Raw genomic sequence first — 24762 nt, 5'->3', positions numbered from 1 at the left:
TATGAATTCCTGCTCCTAAACCTAAATGTAAGAACAGCTTCTGTTAGCTGCTCATGGCTCTCAGACACAGGAGCATTCAAGCTCCAGGAGACGAAATGGGAGTGGGATGGTACACGTTCCCATTAATCCTAAGGTCCAGACATTTGTCAGATCACTCTGCTTCCGTCCTTTTTGTCAGTGTTTAAGCACACGGTGCCATCCAACATCAAAAGAAGTGGGAAAGCGGGTATTTTTCTGCTATAAACTTTCAGAATTGTTATGCAACATAATGGAAATGAAGACTTGGGACACATCACTATGTATAGTACCTGATTGTCAGATTCCTGGTTTACATGATGATGTTTTCTGAAACGTCTCAGAAATTTTAAAAACACAGTGCAGAAGAGTAAGAAATTCTTAGGGCTTCCAGAGACCACAGTCTGTTTCAGGGCCTGCTCTCCATGATATGATCACAGGACTTTTTTTTACCCGTACATGTTTGTAACATACAACAAATAAATTCACTGTGGTGCATTGGTAGATACACATATCCCATTTTAAGTCTTTTCACTTTCCTTTCCCTTTTGTCACTTCTCTCCCCCTCCATCCCTAGATCCCCTTACTGTCTTGAGGTCTGCCTCTCTATTTTCTATCATCTATCTTTTATTTTGTTCTTCAAATTATATATATTTTGAATATCTCATATAAGAGAAACCACATAATATTTAACATACTGTGTCTGTCTTATTTGACTTAGCTCTATAATCTCAAGGTGCATTCGTTCCTTATAAATGAATTGATCCTGTGTCCCTGAATAGTATCTCACTCTTTCTATATACAAGGTTTTCTTTATCCATTCATCTGTTAATGCACGTGTAGGCCAGTTCTAAGATATAGTTATTGCGAGTTGTGCTGCTATAAATATGGGTGTGCATGTATCACTGTAATTATTTTTTAATTTTTTTAATTATTATTTTTTAATTCTTTTGGGAAGATACTCAGAAAAGGTGTAGCTGGCTCAAGTGGAATTTTTACTTTTAGTTTATTTGAAGAATCCTCCCCACTGATTTCCACAGGGGCTGCACTAGCTTACATTCCTACCAACAATGCAGAAGTGTTTCTTTTCCCCAACCACCTTGTCAACACTTCTTTAAGTTCTGGATGATAATAAATTTTCTGGAGTAATACGAAATCTTAGTTTTGTTTTGAAGTATGCTTCTCTAATGGACAATGAAATTGAACATTTTTCCATTTATTTATTGGCCATTTATACTTCTTTTGAGAAGTGTCTATTTGTTTTTGTGGGCTGTGCTTTTACTGGGTCTTTTATTTGAAAGAGGATTTAGTTTTTTCATTTTTTTAACATTCTAGACATTACTTCTCTGTCTCAGTAGTCGCTGCCAATTTTTCCCCTTCTCCGGGTTGTCTCTTCACTTTGATGGTTGTTTCCTTTGCTTTCCAGAATCTTTCTAATTTGATATAATCCCATTTGTTACTTCTTGGTGATTTTTCTTTTACAATCAGGGTTCTTTCCAGAAAGTCCTTACCTATGCCCGTATCTTCAAGGTATTTACCAGTTTTATCTTCCAGTATATACTGTTTCTGGTTTAATGTCTAGGTCTTTGATGAATTTTTATTTTATTTTAGTATGGAGTAAGTGATATGGATCTAGATTTATATTTAAGCATGTGGACAACCAGTTTTCCAGCACCATTTTTAAAGAAGATATCATTCTTGAGAAGTATTGCCAACATATAGCCTCATATGCAGAGAGCCACAAGGTTGAAATAGCCAAATCTTTCTTCTCCTGCATTCTAGTCTCATAGTGGTGCCTCAAAGTTGCTTAACTCAACAAGACACAAGAAGAGAAAAATTTCAGCAAAGGAGTTCATGGATGTTACACTCTTGATCTTACAAACAAGATAGAGAAAGAAGTAATGAAAATCTTAATAGCAAATGAAGTCCAATCCTTACATCTGGTTTTCTACATACTTGGCTTTTCTATATATGTTGTTACTGAGTCATTTCTCATGTCATCTCCATTAGTTATGTTTTCCTATTTGTATCTCTTTTTTATTTTTTGGTTTTTTTGTTTGTTTTTTTCCAGTACCAGGTAACGAACTCACGACCTTGTGCTTCCCAGGCAGGTGCTGTGCCGCTGAGCTAAATCCCCAGCACCCTCTTTTTTACTTTAAAGAGAATAAAAACAATAACAAAATAACAACAACAAAGACAAAAATAAAATAACCCCAAAACAATAAAAGTGATAAAGGGTTTCAAAACAAGATGATAGGAATTAACAGTGGTTGTTATATTACGTATTGTTATCTTCAACGAAGTTGCTCAGATTACCAGATATAAGAATGCAAGATTGATCAAACAATTAAAGAGAATAAAAATAATTTTAAAAATTAGACATGATACAAAGCTTCACTAAACAAGATGGTACCTCTTTCTTTGGTGTTGCTTTTGTGGAGTAGTCGCCATGTTGATCAAAATCCCTGGAAAATGAAATGAAATTACAAAAGAGAATAATATTCCTTGTTGCTTAGAGTAGAAGTTATCTTGCTCAAACAGAGGTCCATTATAATTATTATTTAACAAGAAGTTTTATAAACTAACCTTGGCTGGAGACTCCAAGGCATCATCTTTCAGGAATTCTTTTTTTTTTTTTTTTTTTGGTTTTTCTCCGGTACCGGGAACCGAACTCACGACCTTGCGCTTGCCAGGCAGGCGCTTTTGCCGCTGAGCTAAATCCCCAGCCCCCAGGAATTCTTAATACTCGCTGCACCTTAAATCTCTTTCTTTTGGTCCTTCATGTTTCCCTGCCATACCAGTATCACAACCTTTGTGGAAGAGGACTGGATTGAATGTAGTAGGATTATGTTATACATTCAACAGCACACACTTAACAGTCCTCTATAGACATTGCTATATTTCAACTCCTTTTTCCAGTTCTGCTCAAACATCACTCCTACTTACACCTTCCTCTTCTCTACTGCTCAACAGTTGAGATCCAAATTTAACCCTTCCTAACACTGTGTAGCAAAGTGTTCCTAGGTGCTAAGGAAGCCGTAATCAGTCCTCAGCTCAGCGAGGTATGGTGGCACACGCCTGTAATCCCAGTATTTGGGAGGGTGAGTCAGCAAGATCTCTATGAGTTCAAAGCCAGCCTGGGCTATACAGTGAATTCAAGGCCAGCCTGAACTAAATCGCAAGACCCTCCCCGTCCAAAAAAATAAAATTCTCAGTTCAAAGGCACTTTAATGGTCAGTTTCAGTTATTTGAACACATATAAATAATTCTTAATACACATCAAGAACTAGCCACAAAAACAATTATAATGAAATTTTCTTCTTACAATGTTTGTGTTGTATTTCCTTTCATTTATTTACATTTCTATTTTCTACTTAGCCCAAGTTACTTGATATTGAAAAATCCTCCTTCATTCCTTCACTCACTGAAGTATTCAGAGTAAAATGTGCCACACGTGGAGCTAATCCCTCACGATGTAAAATGTGCTCTTTTTTTCAAGAGATGTCGCACTGAATCATTTCTAGCTCAATGGGCCCAGCCATCCTTGAATTGTCTTAGTAAGAGTTTGGATTCCCCTCATGACTCTAAGTAAGACCTCCTTCTCTTCAGAAGGAAGAACCCTCTTATTGTCATGGGAATGTAATCACGACTTTTAAGTCTTTATGGATTCTTGTTCCTGAGAGAAAAAATTTCCTGAGAGTAGTGCTGAATCCATAACTCTAGCCCATTACATGGTGCTGTTTGGACTACAGACTATTTCTATGTTATTTAGAGGAAATGAATTGTAAAATGGAAGGCTCAGGCTGTAGAATCATCCAATATTGTATTCACATCCATATTAAAGGACTTCCTAGATCTTTACATTATTAATAACTATGCTCATCTGTTCACATTATCTTTATAGTGGGGACAATAATTTCCACAGAGCAAAGTGGTCCTGATAATTAATGACCATACAGCAGGCACTCAAATCTTATTTGTGTTATCAGGGGAAAGAGTGGAGGATTTGTGAGCATGGTCCAATCTTCCAGGGAACAGAAATCTCACGGTTGAATCTGAATGCTCAGTCTTCTTATCCAATTTTTCACAAAACATTTATCTTGGAGATGCTGAACCACAATATTGTCCTTGTTGGTGTGGCAGGGTACACCACCATGCTCTGTCTCCTGGGTTTCCCCATGTGCAAGAATGCCATCTCAGTCTAAATTCTCAACCTGGCTGTGGCCAACTACTCTTCCTATGCTAAAACATTATTGGTTCCCCTCTGCCATGTGCCACCTTGCCTTGCATCCAATTGATTATAGACAGAAACCTCTACAAACTGTGAGCTAAATAAAACTTTTCTCCTTTAACTTTGGCTGTTAGGTATTTTGTCTCAGCAATGAAAACAATAACTAAGATAGAATTTGGTGCCAGAAGTGGGGTCATTGCTGTGACTTTCCTGTCCATGTAGTTCAGGAGCCTTTGGGAATGGCTTGTGGAAAGAGTTTGGGAAAGTTCAGAGATGCCAGCTGAAAAAGTAGTGCTGGAATGCTTTAGGCTGTACAGTATGAGAGATTCTGCTCCAAACTCAGAAGACCAGAAAGCCAAAAATACAAGGCTCAGGAGGTATCTGATGGGAAGAAGGACTGCAATGGCTGCAGAACTCCAGATGATGTATGTTATGGCTTGGCAGAAAGTTTGTCTGCATTTTGCTTGTGTCCAGACACTTTTCCTGAGACTAAGATTAAGGATGGTAGTACTAATTAATCTGGAAGAAGAAATTTTAAGGCAGTCAAATGTTGAGGTGGTGCCGTTGCTATTGTTGGGGAGTTTTAGCCAGATTTATGTTGAGAATCAAGAGCAAAGAGCCTGGGGCAGGGGATGATTTAAAATGTTGTGAGTTTGGCCAGAGCGGAAGCTCCAGTAAAATTGTGAACTATGAAAACAGAGCTGAGGAGATCTGAATTGCTTAGAAGGAATAGGAGAATATAAAGTATGGCCTGAGGGCATCACAAGAAGCAGCAAGTCTCCACCCTGTGCAGCCTCAAAACTACTAAAGTGAAAGACCTTGCTCTGAGGAAAACACCACAGAGCACCATGTTCCAGAATGGCAGTAGCTGTACCATGCTCCAGAATGATGACAGCATAGAAAATTTGTGCCTCAGAATTGAATTCAGAGTTCCAAGTGATCCAGGCACTCAAACCCTACAGCCAAGAAAGAGAGAAGCCTGGCTACTGTTCTAGCTGACAGCAGAACCCATATGGTGGGTTACTCATTGGCATTACCCATACGGTGCTGGTTTTAGGTGCATGCAGAATGGGCAAATTGTGGGTTCAGGAAAGCTTCCACTCAGATTTCAGAAGTCCAGAGAAATCAGACACTGTGTTCCTGAAAGGGCAGTGTGTGAAGCTGTGAGAGTGAAGCCAAAGGTACAGTGGAGATCCCAGAAGTTTGGAGAAGCCAGGAATGTGATATATTCTGAGGAAAACTGCAAGCAAGGAACAGAGTAGGCCCAAGAGAAAGGCCATGGGAACCACAATCATCAGACATTCCATAGGGTTGGAGCGATACAAGACCATTGGAGTTCACACATTGCCATAGATTGCCTTAGATGCTACACATGGAACTGCAGGGCTTAATGTTTGCCCTGCTGGATTCTGGACTTGCTTTAGTAACATTCCTTGCATCCCCCTATTTGTAACTTTTGGAACAGAATTGTCTTATCTTGAGCCATTGAATGTTGGAAGTATTTATCTTTTGTTTCATTTGTACAGGGGCTCACAGTTAAGAGTTTGTCTTAAATCTCAGAGAAGATGGGATTTGGGTTTTCAGCAATGCTGAAACTTCAGATTTTGACAACTCTCAGAGATGGACTAAATTCCTTTTGCATAACGGGATGTTCATGAGTCTTTGTGGGGCAGAGGAAGGAAGTTGTTGTTTGTGTCTAAATGTCCCCCAAAGCCTCATGTAGTCATTGGGCTTTTTCAGAGGTGACTGAATCTAGAGTGTGTGATGCTGTGATTGAAGGTGTATGATTAGCAAATCATTCTACTGATTAGTTTAGCATAGCTCTCACTAGGATTAAGGGTGTAAGTGCTATACCCACCCTCAAGTGTGTAGCCTGTATATAATATAAGGTCCCCCTTGCTACTCTTGCTATCTTGTGGGTACCATGAACTGTTCTCTGTAATGCCCCTCTACCAAACCACTCTACCTTGGAGCCAGCTGATTATGGACCAAAACCTCTACAAACTGTGACATAAATAAACATTTTCCCCTTTAACTTTTTGGGTGTTGGGTATTTTGTTTCAGCAAACAAAGAAAAGTAAGATATTGACCAAAGTGTAGTGGATCCAGAAGAGAGGTCAAAAACACGGACCCTAAGGCAGCCTTTCTGTGTTTGTGTCCACACTGTGTAACATTACGAACAAATCAGTTATCCTTTTTGTTCACTTCCATCTTCCACTTATAACCTCCTCTCACAGAAAAGCTTTCATCTTCAAACAAACTACTATCTCCCAGTGGAGAGCATGTTGTGGACTTATATTGTAAACACCACTTTGTAGTTTTCCATAGGGATTCCCCTTCAAATGCTGCTCTTCCAGTGGTTATCAGACCTTGCCCTCACTTCCCCTCTATATCACTGACCAATTCATATTACACAAATATCTCATCCCCACTCTGCACCAAAATGCTTCCAGGTGGTTGGAAAACCCAGAGTGACCCCTCACTTTAAAGACACTTCTGTGGTCAACTTCCACTATTTGGCACACATAGGTAATCTTCTAAATACACACATCTGTACTCAAAAAATATCAAGATGAATGAGATTTTCTTCATCACATGAAATATGTGTGTCTTGAAATCTTACTGTGATTTTATTTTCCACTAGCCAAATCTAGCATTAACTTGTTTATTCGTTTACTTACCCTTTAAATAAATATTGAGAACACAGGTTTGTGTACCCAAAGTTGTGCACATGTTATATAAAGTGTGTTTGTGCCTTCATTGTACTGACACACTGAGGCATTTCTAGTCCATCAGGGTGAGCCATCCTCTTGGTGTGAATACTAGTTCCCCAGCTGTGGAGAGCTTTCTTAGTCTTTGAAAGCCTCTTACTATCCTCTGTGTAACAGAGAGAATAATTACCAGGTAGCAGTGAAGTTCTAAGAGCCAAAGGCCAGACAACAATCAAAAGAAACTCTTCTTTACCTCCCCAGGGGCATCAGTGGAAGATTTCTGTACCAATATTGAACAATAACACCCAAGAAACTGACCTCACACTAATGAATGGAAGGGATATGGTCCTTCCTATAACTTTCAACATAGAACCCATAATCTTCAATCTTTTTGAAAAATGATCCTGTACAAATCAGAGTGTAGTCAGAGAAGTATCAGTATTTACAAATTAGAAGATTGTGTATATATAATTGTGTGAGATAAAGACTCAATTCGAATTTCTGGTTAATTTATCCATGAAAGGCCATTATCTGTTTCTCTGATGCTGGGGGCTGATGTCTGCAGGACAAAAATGAACCAAGAAAAATGTGATAAAAACCTGTGAGAACTAGCTAGTACCCCTATCAGTCTCTCTGATTTCCTATGGATAAGAGTGTTTTGTAGGGGAAGTTGGCTCCCTTCATTATGAAGCTAAACACATGCCTGGGCCAGCAGCCAGGATGAGGAAGTATCCAAGGAAACGGGAAGCAACTAAAGGTCCAACTTCTGTCTCGTGACAATGATGGAACTATCTGAGAAGCAGCAACATGCATGAGCATATCATATCCCTTCCACCAACCAACAACAAGGCTGCTGCTTGGTTTCCTGTCCCCAAATTGTGATGCCCACGTTAACCAGAAACTTACCAGAAAAAGAATTCTGATAAATGTAGTTGTGGTCACTTTCCTGTCACTGGAACAAAATATCTTTCACCCATAACTGAAATGAAGAGAGGCTTTTTTGGTTCACAATTTCAAGACATTCAAACCATGCTCAGGTGCCTTCAAAACAGAAATGACATAGAATGGCATAGTGGGGGAAAGCTGCACGCTGCATAGCAGCCAGGAAGCAGAGAAAGAAAGGAGGAGAGTGATGAAAATACACCCTTCTACATCAATCCCTCATTGACCTGCCACTTCAGAACAAGCTTCACTTCTGAACATGAGACTTTAGGGGAATGTGTGTCGAAGCCATAACAGTTCAATCTAGACACATTTACACTTCAAATCATCACTATATCCCTTATCAGCATGATTTCCATTGAAATATATTTAAATTATAGAACTCTCACTGGAAAGGCACATCGGTGGTCACTCCAGTTATTTGGGCACACCTAAGTAATTCTAAATATCCATAGAGCAGTCCAGAGAAAGAAATATAATAATTAATTTTTTCCTCTCATTTTATTAGAGTGTTCTAATGCCTTAAATTGTTTTTCATTTTTATTTTTTTCCATTTAATCTAAATCTTCTATTACCATTACACTGAGCACTCAGGCTTTCACTTTCTAAAAGAATACTGTAACACATGGAGCTGGATAATGGGGAAACAGAAGAGCTCTTGTCTTTGCAGCCTAATACCCTAAAGTGTTTTTGCCCACGAGGCCCAGCCACTCTCACACCTACTTGTTCTAGGAAGACGTCATCTTTTCTCCTGCCCCCAGTGCACAGTCTTCTTTCTCATATGAATAGACAACTCTTAGTCAAAACAGGGTCTGAGACATCTCTCTTTGTAAATCCTATATTAGAGTGAAAATTTCTGGCCCAGGGCTGGGAAACATCTGGGTCCAAAGTCTTTTCCTGTTCTCTCATATTCTTTCTCAGGCTTTTCTTTCTCGGAAATTCTGAAGACTTGATACAAAAGCTGGCCGGATTTGGCAGAGGGGTCTTTGGGTATGACTGGGACTTCAGAATATTCCCAGTTCAAGACAGTGTAGTTGGTGCAGTAGAGTGAGATCAGCACTTTGAGTCAATGAGAACTGGGCCTCACATAGGTTCTGTGACCTCTGGCCATTTTAAATGTCTTCATCTCCACAAGCCTTTTCTTGATATGACTCTATTTTCCATATTTATAAGAGATTCTAAAATGAGTTTTCATTGAAATATTAAATGAAATGACATCAAATTACGTGACCAGTCCACCTAAGTGAGTGAGATTCTGAGTCATTATATTTAAAATAAGATCATTTTCATAAACAATATGTCTCTGTCCTGCACTCTGAAGCTTGTTTCTTCAACTTCCCCTTCTGGACAATCTGACACAACAAATGTATACTGAGATAAGTTAGAAGGGACTACTGTATGGCCCATGCTAGTCTCTCAAACTCTATGATCACAAGAAGATATTTTGGGTAGCTCCACAAAAGTAGGGAAAGTTGGGGCAGAGAACAGTGGAAAAGAATGGAATAGTGCTCCAGAAGACCAGGGGCCAAACAATACCTCATCACTGTGGGATCTGTTTTTCCACAAGAGTGTATGATAGATGCACTCAGTCCTTAATGCATGAATTACTGTAGCTTTTCATCACTATAATGAAATAACCAAGGCAGGCTACTTCATAAAAAAGAGGTATTTAACTTACACTTCTGGAGGCTCAAACACTTCTATGTGGTGATTGCTTTCTTGCCAGAAGAGTCCTGAAGTAGCACAAGGTTTAGCCTGCCAAAAAGACAAGGAACATATGATTTTGTGGGTATCTCTTCTGGTATTTCTCCCTCTTCTTATAAAACCACAAGGATTCAGTCATGAGGGTTCTACCTTAACGTCCCCTTCTACTTATCATCACCTTCCAAAGTCCCTGTTGCTAGACACTGTAGTTCAAATAAGTTCCTACGCTCTTAATACTTCATAGTGGGGATCAAATTTCAACACATGAAATCTTGAAGGACATTCGAATCCTTTCTGGATCGTAATAACTCTTTGACCAATTAGAACATTATACATCCTCTTTCTACTTTGGGGCTTCTTATCAATTGGACCAATATTCCAGTGTGATAGTGTGTTAGTCATCTTTTCTATCAGTAGGCTTCCAGTGAAAAATATCATGGCAGAAATCCATGTGTGGTGGCGCGAAGATGTTCAGTTCATGGCAGCTAGAAAGCAGAGCATTGTAACTGTTTCAGAGAGGAAGGAGTGATGGGCAACATATCGTATCCAAGGTCATTCCTCCATGACTCACTCACACACACTGAAAAGTGTGCTATATTTTTAATGCCCCGTTTGGCTCCCAAAAACAGTCAATTTAGAACACTGAAGATGAAACATGACATTCCATATCTTGTCAATTTCAATCCATACCATAAACCATACTTAATCTCCAAATAAACAGGTTAGTAATTCCACCTAACATGTTACAACTATCCTGGGCACAACTGAAATGCCATAACTCATTCTTAAAAGTCTCAACAGTTCCAATATTTTTTTAAAAACCCAAGTCAAAAAGTCTTCTGAGGTTCAGGGAAATCTATCAACTGTGAAACTGTGCAAAAATAATTTTAAAACCAAGTTACATATTACTAAGATAAAATGGCACAAAGTAAACATTCTTATTCCAAAAAGGAGGAATAGGAGGATAGAAAGAATCAGACTAAAGCAAGACCAAAATGCAGCAGGGCAAACATCAGTTCTCATAGTTCAAGCATGCATGAAATGTGCTGGTGAGTTATGAGTTCTACAATGGTAAGGAAGATCCACCCTTATGGCCTGGCCCTTCAGAGCCCACATGGCCCCTCTTGTGTGGCATTTGCTCAGCAGACATCCATTTTCCTGACATCTCCTATTTCCTGGAGTCTCCACTACACCTTTGCTCTTCTTTCCTTGGCTTCACACCTTGCTCTCTCATTATCACCTTCACTGACCTCTCAGGGATTCTTTTAAATTCTGGGTGAAAGCCTTCCAACCCCACAACTCTTGCATTATGCATCCCAATAAAACCAGCATCACCTGAAAAATGCCAAGGTCTGCCAGCAACATGAGAAGCAGCCAGTCTCTCTTGGATGGTGGCATCAGCAGCTTAATGGTCCCTGGATAAAGGAATATAGGGAAATAAATGCCAGAAAGTAAATTCCCTGGGATACCTTTCCCTATCAGGAGGCCCAAATGTTTTCCTCTCAAATACAAACCTTATATTTTTGCACCTTTGAACCTGTAATGTTTACAGTCTTCTCATTTCTGAGATGTCCTCAGTGAATCTTGCTTCCTGTTCCTGTATATTGTACTTGGTTTCTTTATAATGTTGAAAATCTCTTCAGCAGTGACACTTCTTTCTTGGCCCCAACTTTACAAACTTCCTTCTGAGCCAAAGTTTAATTTTCTAAACTTTTTGCTCTTTTTTTGCCCCTGATTCTTACTATAAATTTTGTTGAAAGCAGGCAGCTGTACCATGTCACAGACTGAATAGTAGGTTGCCTTGAAATTTTCCTTCCTCAATCAATTAGTCCATAGCCTTTAAACTCAGCCTTCTGCAAAGCCTCAGGACACTGAAACTTCATGAGCCTGGAATTTACTCTCAGAATTCTACTCAGATTTAACCAAAACCACCCATTAGACTTTGTTTCTCGCAATCTATGAATTCCCTAGTCTTCCTCTTCAGACTTTTTTCAAACTCCTCCTACAAACTAGTTCCAAGGACTTCAGAGTGACAAAATAATTCAGAGCCATTAAATGACCCCATTCTGTGGAACCAAACTTTCTGCATTAACCAGCTTTCCTATAACTTGCACACAATACCTTACACCCACACCCTAAAGGAAGAGAGATGTAGTTTGGCTTATGGATTCAGAGGACTCAGTATGTGGTAATCTGCCTCCAAAGGGGAAATTCCCGAGATTTATTCCAGTTCATAGCGGCTGGAAGGCATAGCAGAAGAACAATGCCAGACATAATACTCAAGGTCAGACCTCCATGATCTACTGAGATATACCCAGAATTATGTTTTATTAATCCCCTTGGTGACACAAACCCAATCAAGCCGAGTGATGTTTAAATAATAGAGATGCATTACAGATCTCTGGGTTACAGAATTAAGCCTGCCTGTGTGACACAGAAGAGGGCTCTTAAACTCTGTTATCTCTGAGTAATTGGCTCACCACATCTCTCTTTGTTTGGTACTTGATTGGCACCCTTCTTCTATCTTGCTGGAGTTTGGTTAGGTTCAATTTTTAACCCCAAATTTTGACTAACATCTTTTATATAATGCAAATTACTACTTCACTTTTCCCTAACCATTGTGTAATGCACACAGTGATGGTGGATACAAAGGTAAACTTACTTTTATTAAGTCTACATTGTTTGAGACCAGGATCAAAACTGTGCAACCCAAAACTGTGTCTTATAAAATGGGAAAAATACTTATTCTGAGTATATGGGCATTTGAGAGGATTCAAAGATAAAATACTGGTAAACTCTCAATAAGTTGTTATTTCCATTCATGTATGAGCTCAGGCACAATAGGAGCATGCTGGGCCCGTATATTAGCTGGGCCTCATTCCCTAGTAGAAATCTTTATGAGCGTCTCTCTTTACATGCAAAGGTCTACACTTTTTTATTATCTCTCTTTAATGGTCTGTCACTAAAAACAAAGAATAGAAAAAAGAGGAATCAAAGTGAAAAGAAGGAACCAACAAGGGAAAACCTACTAAATATTTTGGAAAAGAGAATAGAGTACAACTATACTGTACTCACCCCAGAATTTCAATTCATAGTACTAAGTACTTTTTTTATTTACTCTTTCTTTTTATTAGTACATATTTGTAGTACACAATGTTTGCATCTCTTGTGGGGAATAGACACATGAACATAATATATATTATTTCCTTTTTCCTTCCCTTTTCCTTCCCTCTCCTTCCATGCCTTGATCCCTTTTCTCTTTGAGAAAGCTCTATGTCCCTGTACCCTATTATCTATCTTTTTATTTTGCTCTACATACATAAAGTAATACTTCCTAACAGGCAAATCTCTCCACAAAAATTTTTGTCTAATTATATGAGTGTGCTAGAGGTTATAATTTTGTTTTCATTTTTATTCTTCTGTTCAACCCAAATGATAATATTCTGTTGGGATTTTTGTTATCCATGCATCCATTTGTTGAATAAATATTGATAGAGATCACAGTATACTGCACTAGGAACAAGACACCAGAGATTTGTAAAGTGCTTCTGTCTTCAATTGCCAATGCCCTGATCCATTTGTACCTCACCAAGCTCACCATAACATCCCCAAGATGTCAAATTTCTCTCATTCTCTTAATATTGTCTTCTTTATCTGCCATGTATTGGTCATTTTTAGGTACAATGAGTCTTTCAGACTTGTTTGGAGTCCCTCTTTATAGTCATATCCACTGTCATCACTCTTCTTATTTGTCTAGCAACCATATAACTAGTTTCTATATCTGTAATTTTGTTATTTGAAAAATTTTACAACCACACAATTTTACAGAATTCAATCTTTTAATGTTCTCTTTTCACTTAGTATGCTGTCCTAAGTTTTCCTCCACATTTTCACATATACAAATATGTTTGTTCAGTTTTTTTAACTGTTCAGTTGCACTCATGGTATAAATGTATTTAATTTTATTTCACTAGTTAGAAAAGAGAAGACTTTTGGTTTGTTTTCACTTTGGGTGTTATAAATGAAGCACCTATAAACTCAAGATTTTCAAATGAACATAATTTTCCCATCTCCTGCACAAACTCCAGTGGAAGATCTCTGTCTTGTGTGGCAAGTATTCTTTAATCATTTAAAAAAGTGCAAGAGTATTTTCCAGACTGGCTGTACAATTTTGTGATCCTTCTGACAATGTAGGAAAGTCCCAGTTCTCCAAGTTCTTGGCAACAATTGAAACTACCGATTTCAATGGTAGTTTTATTTTAACCATTCTAAGAGGTATGCTGTGTCTCGTTGTGGTTCTTAATGGTGTCCTAATGGTAGTGATATGGCATATTTGCCATCAATATTTCTTCTTTAGTGAAGATATGCTCATAATTTTGCTCTGGGTGGCTCTAACTCAATCCATTCAATAAATGTTTGTATGACATTGAGTGTGGCTGGAGAACACCCATAAATATACCCAACTGTGTCATCTTAAATTTGTGAGCAGTAATCTCTGTTACTGAATTTTTAAATTTTCAGCCAATGGAAAGCATCTTTGCCAGTTAGAGTTAGACCAACAATATGTCAGAGTAGGAGTTTTTTGCTGTCCCTTACCCAGGGAATATTTTTAATTTCACCAGCTTTTATTTATACACTCATTTTTAGGAGCTGAGGATGCGCATTTGTACATGATTCAAGGTATTGTATCAGGGATATAGGTTCATATAATCACTGCCACATTCACAGACATTGAACTGTAACTTTACCTCCCAAAACTCTCTTGAGCATCCTTGTATAGGAACCTGTTACCACTTCCAAACTCCCTGGTCACCACTGACCTGTTCTTGACCTCATCTCTATGATTTAACATATCCAAAATATTATATAAACAGAATCAAATAGAATATAACCTGTTTTTATTTTTTAACAGCATATTATCTTCAAAATATAGTGCAGTTGCTATCATTATCAATACTTTCTTAATGATATTTTAGAATTCCTAACTAGTATTTCATTAGATGGATGAATCATTTTTGTTTTACTACTCAAAAGAGGAAGAACATTTTGTTCTTCTCATTTTGGCTGTGCTAAATGAAGATGCTATAAGTATTTGTGTATAGAATTTTTAAAATATATCTTTAACATTTTTGATAAAGAAATCATAATTATATCTATTTACTTGGTTGTAAGGTTTAGCTATGTGTATACAATGGGACATGATTAAATTTATACTAATGACCATATCCATTATCTGTTTCATCTATGATGAGACATGCCAGACTTCCTCTCATAACTATTTTGAAATATTTTATACATTATTGCTGACTACAATAATTCTGCTGTAAAATAAATTTCAAAATCTCTTCTATCTGAAACTTTGTAACCTTTGAACAACAACTCATCACTCCTCACTTTCCACCCACCATCCTCAGTTTTTGAAAACAAATCTTTCTTCTATAAGTTCAATTTTCACAGATTCTATATCTAACTTAGATGATGAGATACTTAACTCTCTGCTCTTGATTTATTTCATTTATTATTCCCTTGGATAAATGGTAAGAGTGAGCTGCTGGCTTGTAAGGAAAATGTATATTTAACTGCTTTAGAAAACTCAAAAGAACTTTCCACAGTGGATGTATCATTTTGCATCTCCACAGACAGTACATAAAAATTATAGACCACGCATGGTTAGCAGCTACATTAACAAGGTCAAGAATGCCTTCACATTTTTAAACCTAAGGTCAGTTTCCCCACAGCACAATATTATTGTTACTACCCACTGGACAACGACTTCATCATGTGGGATTGTGGAGCACAAGCCTCTCCTGGCTTTCTTCCTTCCCTAATACCTGCCCTCACTCACGCTTTACTAAGTGAAATGGCATATAGACTTTGTCATATGTTTAGTTCTCACACGCATGTATAATCCTGAGATGTTTGATCCCTTAGTTGGTTTCTCTGTTTGTTTATGCTGAATCCAGCTCCTAATCCAGTCTTATGAAGATAAAACCCTCACACTTCTCACCCCTGTAGACCCCTCTTTTCAGTCTGTTTCCTTTCTGAAGGACTTTGCCCAGCCCTTGGAGAATATGCTCAATATTATTCACACTCAAAATTCAGTTCCTCAAATACTGTGCACTGAGCTGTAGTTCTATTTTTAGTAGTATCCATAACAAATTAACACAGACTAGGTAGAAGAAACAACAGGATTTTATTTTATTACTGTTCTGGATGGTATAAATCAGAGATCGTGGCATTGACAAGGTTTTCTTCCAAGATTTTTCTCCTTGTCTTATAAATGATGTCTTTCTCCTTTGTCTTCCCTCTATATGTCTATGGCCTCATCTCTTCTTACATGGACACCAGTCAGACTGCAATAGGACTCACGCTATGAGCTCATCTTAACTTTATATATAGAACCCACCACATTTCTAAATACCATCATATTCTGGTGTAATGAAGTTTAGGATTTTTACATATGTATTTGGAAAGAACTCAGTCCAGTTCATTTCAGCATACTTACAAAATATCTGCAGAAAAAAATCAACCCATTGAAGAACTTTTCTGACTATTTAACTCTATTATAATGTGAATAACATTTGGAACCCTTCTCCATCATTGCAGGGAATGTAAAGTAAAACAACTACTGTGGAACCCAGTAGGGAGATTCCTCAAAGTAACTAAAACCAGAAATCCCATTTGACCCACTTTTTCCCTTCTAGGTATATTCCTGAAAGTCTGTCTTAGTTACTTTTCTCTTACTGCTGGGACAAAATACTTTATGCTCAAAACTAAGGAAGGGAAGGTTTATTTAGCTCAGTTTGTAGAGGTTTCAGTCTATAATTAGCTGGCTCCAATGCAGGGTGGCGTGGCAGAGGGGTAACAATTCAAAGTAGCAGAAGACAAAAAAAGAAACAAAAGCAAAAAGGGCAGGGGATAAGCCTCTTTTCCTGCCTTATATTCTATGCAGGCTACACACACTGTGGTGGGAGGAGCTCTCACACCATCTCCATGCCCTCCTCCTGCACCAGCTCATGATGTTTACACAGCGAGGACCCTAGGCCCCTGCTGAGTCACTTAGTTATACTTCTAAATTTCTCAAGTTGACACAATGAAAAATATCCTACAGGGGTACGCACGTCGTCTATGCACTAGAATGTAGAACTTCTGAATTATTTAGTTAAGCTTCTAGACTTCTCAAGTTGGCATAATGTATCAAACATAATGAAGAGTTAAAGACATCTTATAGAGATGTATGTTTATAATAGTACACTTCATAAGAACTAAATCTTGGAAGCATCCTATATACCCATGAACAAACGAATGGATAAAAAAAATGTGGTGTTTGTACACAATGGAATATTACTCTCCTATATATGAGAAATGCAAAATATAAACAAAGAGTAAAATTAAAGATAGATAATAGGAAACAAGGAGATAAATCTTTTGCAAATGGGATGAGGATTAAGAGACAGAGGGAACAGTACAAGAGGAGAGGGGGAAGGGATGAAAAAATTAAGGTGCGTTGAGTACCTGCAGCAATTATCTACAGGAATAAAAAGAAGGGAGAAATAAGGACATGCTAGGTGATCCGAACTGTTTACAAATTTGCAATGGAAGACATTTGAACCATCTACAAATATGAAGAATAAAACAACCGTAAATTTAATATTGAGAGATAATAACAAATAAAAATGAAAAGTATAGGAAGTAGTGGCCTTTGCAGAATGCAAATCAGGGAAACACTTACGTAGTTGTCATTGGGATTTAAAGAATATACGTGAATGAATTACTGCTAGATAAAGAAAACACAAAGAAAAATTTAAAACATAGCGAGACTTAAATGACCCTAGGATATGCCTCATTCTTTATTTATAAAGCTTCATAAGCCATTTCACATTGCCAGACATTGCTGCTGCCTAGGCTCAAAGTTGGAAATTAAAGGCTTTAGGATAGCAATTACTTACAGTAATGTGAACTGCATTAGATGTAATGAGAGAGTTTATTTTCTGAGTGGAAATTGGACAAATGCCCAGAAATATTTCTATATGAGTGCATGTATCAACGTTCTCTGTTCTCTGATTTGCCCACAATCCCTGTGTAGGGAATCACATGGTCTATGTAACTTCTTGATAAGTGACACTTGTCCACCAGGTTTTATTCCAGGTGCAGTAGGCATCTCTGGAGTTAGGGGACTGAGAAGATTCCTCTGGTGTCAGCAGTCCTACAAAGACTTTTCCCCTTCAACACAGATCAGCTTGCTAACTCCAGATAGAAGAATGCAAGAAGGGTAAGTGTATATAACACTGTATTCCTTATTTTCAAAGCTTTTGAATTTTCATCTAGGTTCACAATCTTCTGTTTCTACTTTTGGGTGTTAGAGATAGGGAGTCATGGATCTTCCTTCAAAGAAAGGGAGAAGACATGAGGCTTTCATCTGAAAAGTGGGTGCTGGCAGTGTCAAATGTGGTTGTTCGTAATAGGGTTCTCTAAGTGATTCCCCATTTGATCCATCTCCCTATTCCTCCTCATCATTTCAACCACTCAGATCTGCAGTCATAGAAGAAATTATGCTTTCTTCTTAATTCAAAGAGCAAGGTTATGTGTAAGCATTTTGCTCAAGAACTGAGGATTCTGAAACCTAGTTTCACTGATTTATTTGCTTCCAAAGTTATTCTCCTTCATATACTTGTGAAGATACCCAAAGGAAAAGCTTATCCCAAACTGAAATAATTCAGAAGTATTTCTTTAATTGACAATTTACAAAGAAAGACAGAATTAAGGGAAATTGATAATCCATGGGATAGTACCCTAAAGCAAGCAGCAGAGAAGCAGTATATCTGGCCCTACAGTGATAAAGACAAGGGATGGAATAGTTTCTAGAAAGACTGACCACAGACTGGCATTGACTAGTCATACTGCCAGTGCCAGTTTTAACAATAGGAGAGGATGACCAGTAGGTGAGGAGGCACTTATGTCCAACTCACAATCTCAAAAGCAGAGAGCTCATAAAGAGCAAAATAGAAGATAGACAATAGGAAATGGGGAGATAAATCTAAAATCCCTCTCCTTATGCCCTCCAGCATCCAGGTAGTGTTTCCTAGTGGTTCTAAAACCATAAAAACTGTTTAATTTATGCAAAATAAACTGTTTGGGGTGGTAATAAAATTTCTAGTTTTCCAAACATATTTTCTTCAATCCAGCAAAAGCTATACAATGTTGGCTCTGCAAAGAGATCACGATAGATACATTCACTTCTTTTTTTTTTTTTTTTTTTTTTCTTTTTTTGGTACTGGGAATCAAACTCAGGACCTTGCACTTGCCAGGCAAGCACTTGGGCCACTGAGCTATATCCCCGCCCCACATTCTCTTCTGATGTCCCTCTGCAACACAAGAGGAGGATGCATCCTCCTTCCAGCTGGAGAGGCCTTTTTCTAAGCAAGTCATCAGGATCCCAGTGCCATGACTACTTTTGAAAGAAGAGGGCTTCTGGATTTTTGCTATCTATTCCTATTTAGCTTCCACACACAACTCACCCTACCCCCACCATTTTATTGTCTTCCCTTTTTCTCTAGTGTTTATTCTTCTAGATTTTACTCAAGCCAAAATTTTGATGGCTAACTTGGATTTAACTTGGAAATTACTCCTCTTTTTTGCCCTCCTGTATTTGTAATTAACAGCTCTCTGGTGCTGAGTTTTTTGGTCAAATGGATGGGTAGTGAGCAGCACTGCTAGATTCAGTTCACAGTGTGAGACCATAATAAATCATTCATTCTCTGTGTTCCAATTCTATCTCTGGTAAAATTGAAGTAATATGCTCATCCTATAGGTGGTATTTCAGAAGATTCAAAGGGACAATGTATCTCTCAATCAGTTGTTAACAGTCACTCAGCTATAAACTGGTCCTCTTGTTCCAGATAAAATCTACATGACCATTTTTTTTTCACATTTCATGCCTTCCATGTTGATTTCCTTTCAAAGATTCCACTCATATAAAGCATTTATGTAAAAAATAGAATGGAAATCTCCAGGGAGATAATATGGAGTGCATTTACAATACACATCCCACAGCACATCACTTAGTAGTCTTCCTCTGAATACTTTTATAGGTCAAATACTTCATTAAAGTGGCTGTCTGACCTCAGTCTCACTTACTTTTTTGTCTTTTATATACTGGGCATTTCAGTTTGAACTCAACTCCTACCACCACACTGTACATTAAAAGGCTTCTTTGTGCTGAAAGCCACTCTGTGAACTCAATTTATGAATACACATCAGTAGTCAACCATTTGTTTGTGTTCCAAGGGCACCAGTGGGGAGCTTCTGAACATGAGTGAAACCACAGCAGCTGATGGCACAGAACCCGCAACAATGAATTGGAGTGTGCTGGATGGTACACTTTCTGGGATTCTGACGACTGTGCCACTGCTGACTGATTTGGTCAAATCTAAGTAATTCTTTTAAACATTGTACTCTCCTCAAAAATAACTGTGATAAATGAAATTCTTTCATCTTCTTTTAACCAAGCATTCTAATATCTTTAATTGGGTTTCCATTTTTTATTTTTCCATTTGATCCAAATTTTCTACTACCCTTGTATTCTTCCTTCATACATTCATTCACCGAATTACTATTCAGAACACAGTATGTTATACTCTACATTACATTCTGGGAAACAGAAATCCTCCATCTTTTCATGGCCATTTCAAACCCACCATGACCAGCCATCATCATAACTACAGTAGTAAGAGACTACATTCCTTTGACATTCCCATCACCTCTCCCATATAGATAGACAATTCTGGTCATGAGTTTAGTCTTGTTCATCTGTGTGTTTTGCAATGCCTCATCTAGTGATAGTTTTTGAGAGTTTAAGAGTTCTCAGCTAGTAGAAGAAAACTCGTGCTCTAATTTAGCATTTCACCTTGCACCTGTTTGAAATTTGTTCTACAAAATCTTGATAATGGGAAAATCTTGTTTTAACATGCTTTTACACATGTGAAAGAATACTGCACATCAACTTCAGACATTCTGAAGAGTACAGAAGAGGAGATGCAGTTTCTGCATTTATGTCCATCTATAATGTTCTACTTATTCTTTTCTAAAGAACAGCTGGAAACAAATATGAAAGTTTTTAAGCCACAGTTTTTAAAGGGTATATGTTCTGAGAAATGTGTCCTCAGAAAATTCATTAATGTGTGAAATTCTAGAAGACAGTGTAGCCTACCACACTAATAGGTTATCCAGGGTGTGTGTATATATGTGTACGTATATTCTATTATTCCTGGGGCCATTATAAACAAAACAACATGACATTGCATCAAGCTCTACCAAAAATTATGCAAAGGATTCTATAAACATATGTGACTTCTCCCAGCATGCATGGGTGGTCTGCACTGCCGATATTCTCAGTGGACTTTCCAAGCATTTTCCATTCTGACCCATCTCCATGAATTCTTCCCTTTATTTGAACTTCACTATGCTTCCTGCTAAATTCATTTAAAGACAAAGGTGACATGCAAACATTGCATGTCAGAGCCAAACTACAGAAACATGACTTTCATTGTTTTACTTCCTTTTCAAAGTTATTCTCATTCACATATTTGAGAAACTACTGGAAGGAATAGCCCAAACAGAAATAACTCACGAGTACTCAGTTTACAGGTTACAGTTATAGCAGAATTAAGGCAAATTGACAATGCATGACAGAGGACCCAAAAGGAAGTAATATGGAGGAATATACCCACCTACACTTACAGGGAGACAGGGCACAGCAATAGCTACAGCTGTAGAAGTAGAAGTACAAGGGCAGGCAGGGTGAGAAGCATTGCCATAGCCAACTACAGTGTCACAATCCAAGAGACAGAAGGTGAAAAACCCAAATAAGTCTACATGCTCTCCATCCACTGGTGCAGTCTCCCAGTGGTTTTAAAATCACATGTGCTAACTGAAGTCCCCAGCATGGGAACAACAGAGATCATAGACTGGAATATTTTAGATACTGTCAATAGAGGACATGTTCAGCAGCAGAGAGAATCCAGTATTTAGAGTCAATAAAACCTAAGTTTGAGTCCAGGTTCTCTGAGATGACTTAAGCTCTGTAAGTTTCAGTTTCCACCCATGATACTAAGCCTGGTGGTGCATACCTGTAATCCCAGCTCTTGGGAGGCTGAGGCAGGAGAACGGCTGCAAGTTGGAGATCAGCCTGCACTACAAAGTGATCTCAAAACTAGCCTAAACTGCATAACAAGACTCTGTCTCAAAAAGACAAAAAAAATTCAGTTACCTCCCAAGAAACACAGGGACAATAATTTCTGAGTATCAAAGTGATCCTGAGAATATAGAATATGCAGCAGGTTTTCAACATTATTTGTGTTCCCAGGAACACCAGTGGAGAACTTCTGAGCATGAATCAAAGCATCCTGCCCAATGGTACAGAATTAACAAGAATGGATGAATTTTCATCTGTCTACATAGTGTTCAAGATCCAACAATTGCTGACAGTCATCTTTGCCCTGATAGGGCTGCCTGGAAATGCGGCTGTGATCTGGCTCCTGGGAATTCAAAGGCACAAGAAGCCCATCTCAGTCTATATCCTCCACCTGGCCACATCGGACTTCCTTTTCCTCTGTTGCCTCCTTACATTCTACCTGTGGAAACTTATTGACAGGTTTCGCTTCAACTACTACATCTACATATACGCTGTGGGGATGATTTTCTACGTGACCAGCCTGCTCATGCTCAGTGCCATCAGCACTGAACGCTGCCTGGCAGTTCTGTTCCCCATCTGGTATCACTGCCACCGGCCAAGACATATGTCAGCTGTCTTGTGTTCCCTGTTCTGGGCTCTATCCCTACTGCTTACTATCCTGCTACACATCGGAAATGTTAAACTGTATATGGGAATGCATTTATTCATCACTTCATTGGTAGTCATTTTATCTGTGCTGCTCTGTGGGTCCAACCTGGTCTTGCTGGTGAGGATGCTCTGTGGCTCCACAAGGTTGCCACTGACCAGGCTGTATGTGACCATTGGACTCACAGTGCTGGTCTTCCTCCTCTGTAGCCTGCCTCTATATATCATGTCACTCTGGGGTAACATGATTTTTTATACAATGGATGATTTTAATTATATGGTACTTTGGGGGATGGCTTATTTGCTGTCTAGTGTCAACAGCAGTGCCAACCCCATTATTTACTTCTTTGTTGGTTCTTTTAGACAGAAACAGCATCAAGGACACCAGTGCTGGTCCCTGAAGGCTGTTCTTCAGAAGGCCTTGGAGGATGAAGGTGAAGGGGAGAAAAGTAGAGAAAGGCTTCCTCAAGAAAGTGTGGAGATGTCATAATCTGTGGGGAGCAGCTGAGCAGGAGGTCACTGAACTCCTCAGGACTAGAGCAAAGCCAGTCCCAGGAACCTAGAATGCCAGAGGCAGACCATGTAAATAAGGTAACCTCTAGCTCAGTTGCACATCACCAGGTGTCTGCCCTTGGTGTTCCTCCTGGTAACTACAGCACAGATAACACTGAAAATGTTTCACTTTCAGTGTTCTCAGCAAAACACTGAGACCTTGCACTTTTGACCCTATCATGTGCTTCCCCCCTTTTTTACTTTGCATAAATACAGACACGGAGGCCAGCACAGCTGTCCCTGCTTCTCCATCAGAGGGCTGCATCCCACCCAGTCCCAGCTTTCCTGGTCACAGCAAAAATCCTCTTCAATATACTAATTCTGTACCTACCGTGGTTCACTCAGAGAAGCTGTTCCTTTAGAAGATTACTTGCATAAATGTGAAAGGTCACATCCTTATATGGATATAAAAAGGCATAAATATATAGATAAAGATAGAAATAGAGACATAGGCCTATTTATATGTGTACTGCCTGTAGTAATTTTCAAATACAATAGCAGAGTTGAATATTTGTAACAGAGACCATATTAGTACAAAGATTAAAATATTTAATAATTTCTCATATCTCTCCTCTTTGTGTGTGTGCTCACAAATGTGCACACAAAAGATCTTCATCTTACAAAGATCTAAGTTCTGTTCTGTTTATGTTTTCTGGGGAAAGCTGTTATCTATTTGCCTCTGCAGTGTCAAGAAACACAAATCAAGACCCATGGGATCCAGCAAACTCATCTACCTGTGCTCTAGCTGCCAGCAAGGCTTGATGAAATCAGGGTTCTTCCTGTGAAGTTGGTTTCCTTCTTTATGTAGAGAAAACACACTGCAGAAGGCAGTCAAACAAGTCAAGGTTTTACAAAGAGCATGTGGGGCTGTTGAGGACCAGCTGTTGACTCTTGTGAAGAGGCACCTGACAGGGAAGCAACAACATGCATGAGTATCCTAGAATATGTGCACCAAAGATAGCAAATAAATTCTAAATGGCTGCTGCTTGGAATCCAATGATCATGTACAATGTAGCCAGAAATTTAAAGGGTACAAAATCTGGAATTGTAGTTCAGCCTAGATAAGTTGACACTTTCAAGTAATTGCAACATATTCCTTTTCACTGTGTAAACTATGTTGAAAAGTAATAATACAAAAAAAATTCACCTTGCCAATATTCATAATATATCACTGTATGATGCAGTGGATTGACCACTGGTGATCAACTTGTGAGGCTCAGTTGAAATGAACCAGCATGGTGCTGGGTGTGGGAGGCCCACCTGAGGATGCTTGACAAAAAAAATAAGAAGAGGAACTGGAGATGAAGAAGTTTCAAAGCTGTTCAGAGCTATAGGAAGCTATGAGCTGTGAGAACCAACACTTCCCTCATAGCTGACTGTCCCTCAGACAAAGGTCTTTTATCTAGATCATATAAAGAATTAAAAAACATCAGCCCCCCCAAATTCAAAGACCCAATCCAAAAATGGGCAGCTGAGATGAACATACACTTCTCAGATAAAGAAATACAAATGACAAATAAATACATGAGAAAATTCAACATCATTAGTCATTCAAGAAATGTAAATTAAAACAACACTGAGATTCCACCTTATCCCAGTAAGAATGGCTAGCATTAAGAAATCTACCAATAACACATGCTGGTGAGGTTGTGGAGAAATAGGAACCCTTCTCCACTACTGGTGGGAATGCAGACTGGTGAAACCACTGTGGAAATCAGTTTGGAGATTCCTCAGAAAACTAGGTCTAGAGGTCCCACTCAACCCAGCTA

General features: G+C 38.5%; 1 protein-coding gene and 1 pseudogene across 1 annotated transcript; both read left to right on the top strand.

Annotated features, from left to right (window-relative positions):
* Nucleotides 1-243, top strand: part of LOC102025350 — a 6722-nt pseudogene extending 6479 nt beyond the window's left edge.
* A 21689-nt stretch (nt 244-21932) lies between these two features.
* LOC102024996 (mas-related G-protein coupled receptor member X1-like) lies at nt 21933-22931 on the top strand. The gene has a single exon (XM_005380537.1). The coding sequence runs from the start codon at nt 21933-21935 to the stop codon at nt 22929-22931; it is 999 nt and encodes a 332-aa protein (XP_005380594.1).
* Nucleotides 22932-24762: the final 1831 nt, after the last annotated feature.

The sequence above is a fragment of the Chinchilla lanigera genome, unplaced genomic scaffold (assembly GCF_000276665.1).
Source record: "Chinchilla lanigera isolate Chin_1 unplaced genomic scaffold, ChiLan1.0 scaffold00013, whole genome shotgun sequence".
NCBI lineage: Eukaryota > Metazoa > Chordata > Mammalia > Rodentia > Chinchillidae > Chinchilla > Chinchilla lanigera.
The sequence above is the reverse complement of the archived record's forward strand: the minus strand, read 5'-3'. Positions and strand labels throughout refer to the sequence as shown.

Coding starts and splice junctions, on each gene's coding strand:
- LOC102024996 (XM_005380537.1), top strand. CDS start 21,933: ATGCAGCAGGTTTTCAACATTATTTGTGTTCCCAGGAACACCAGTGGA.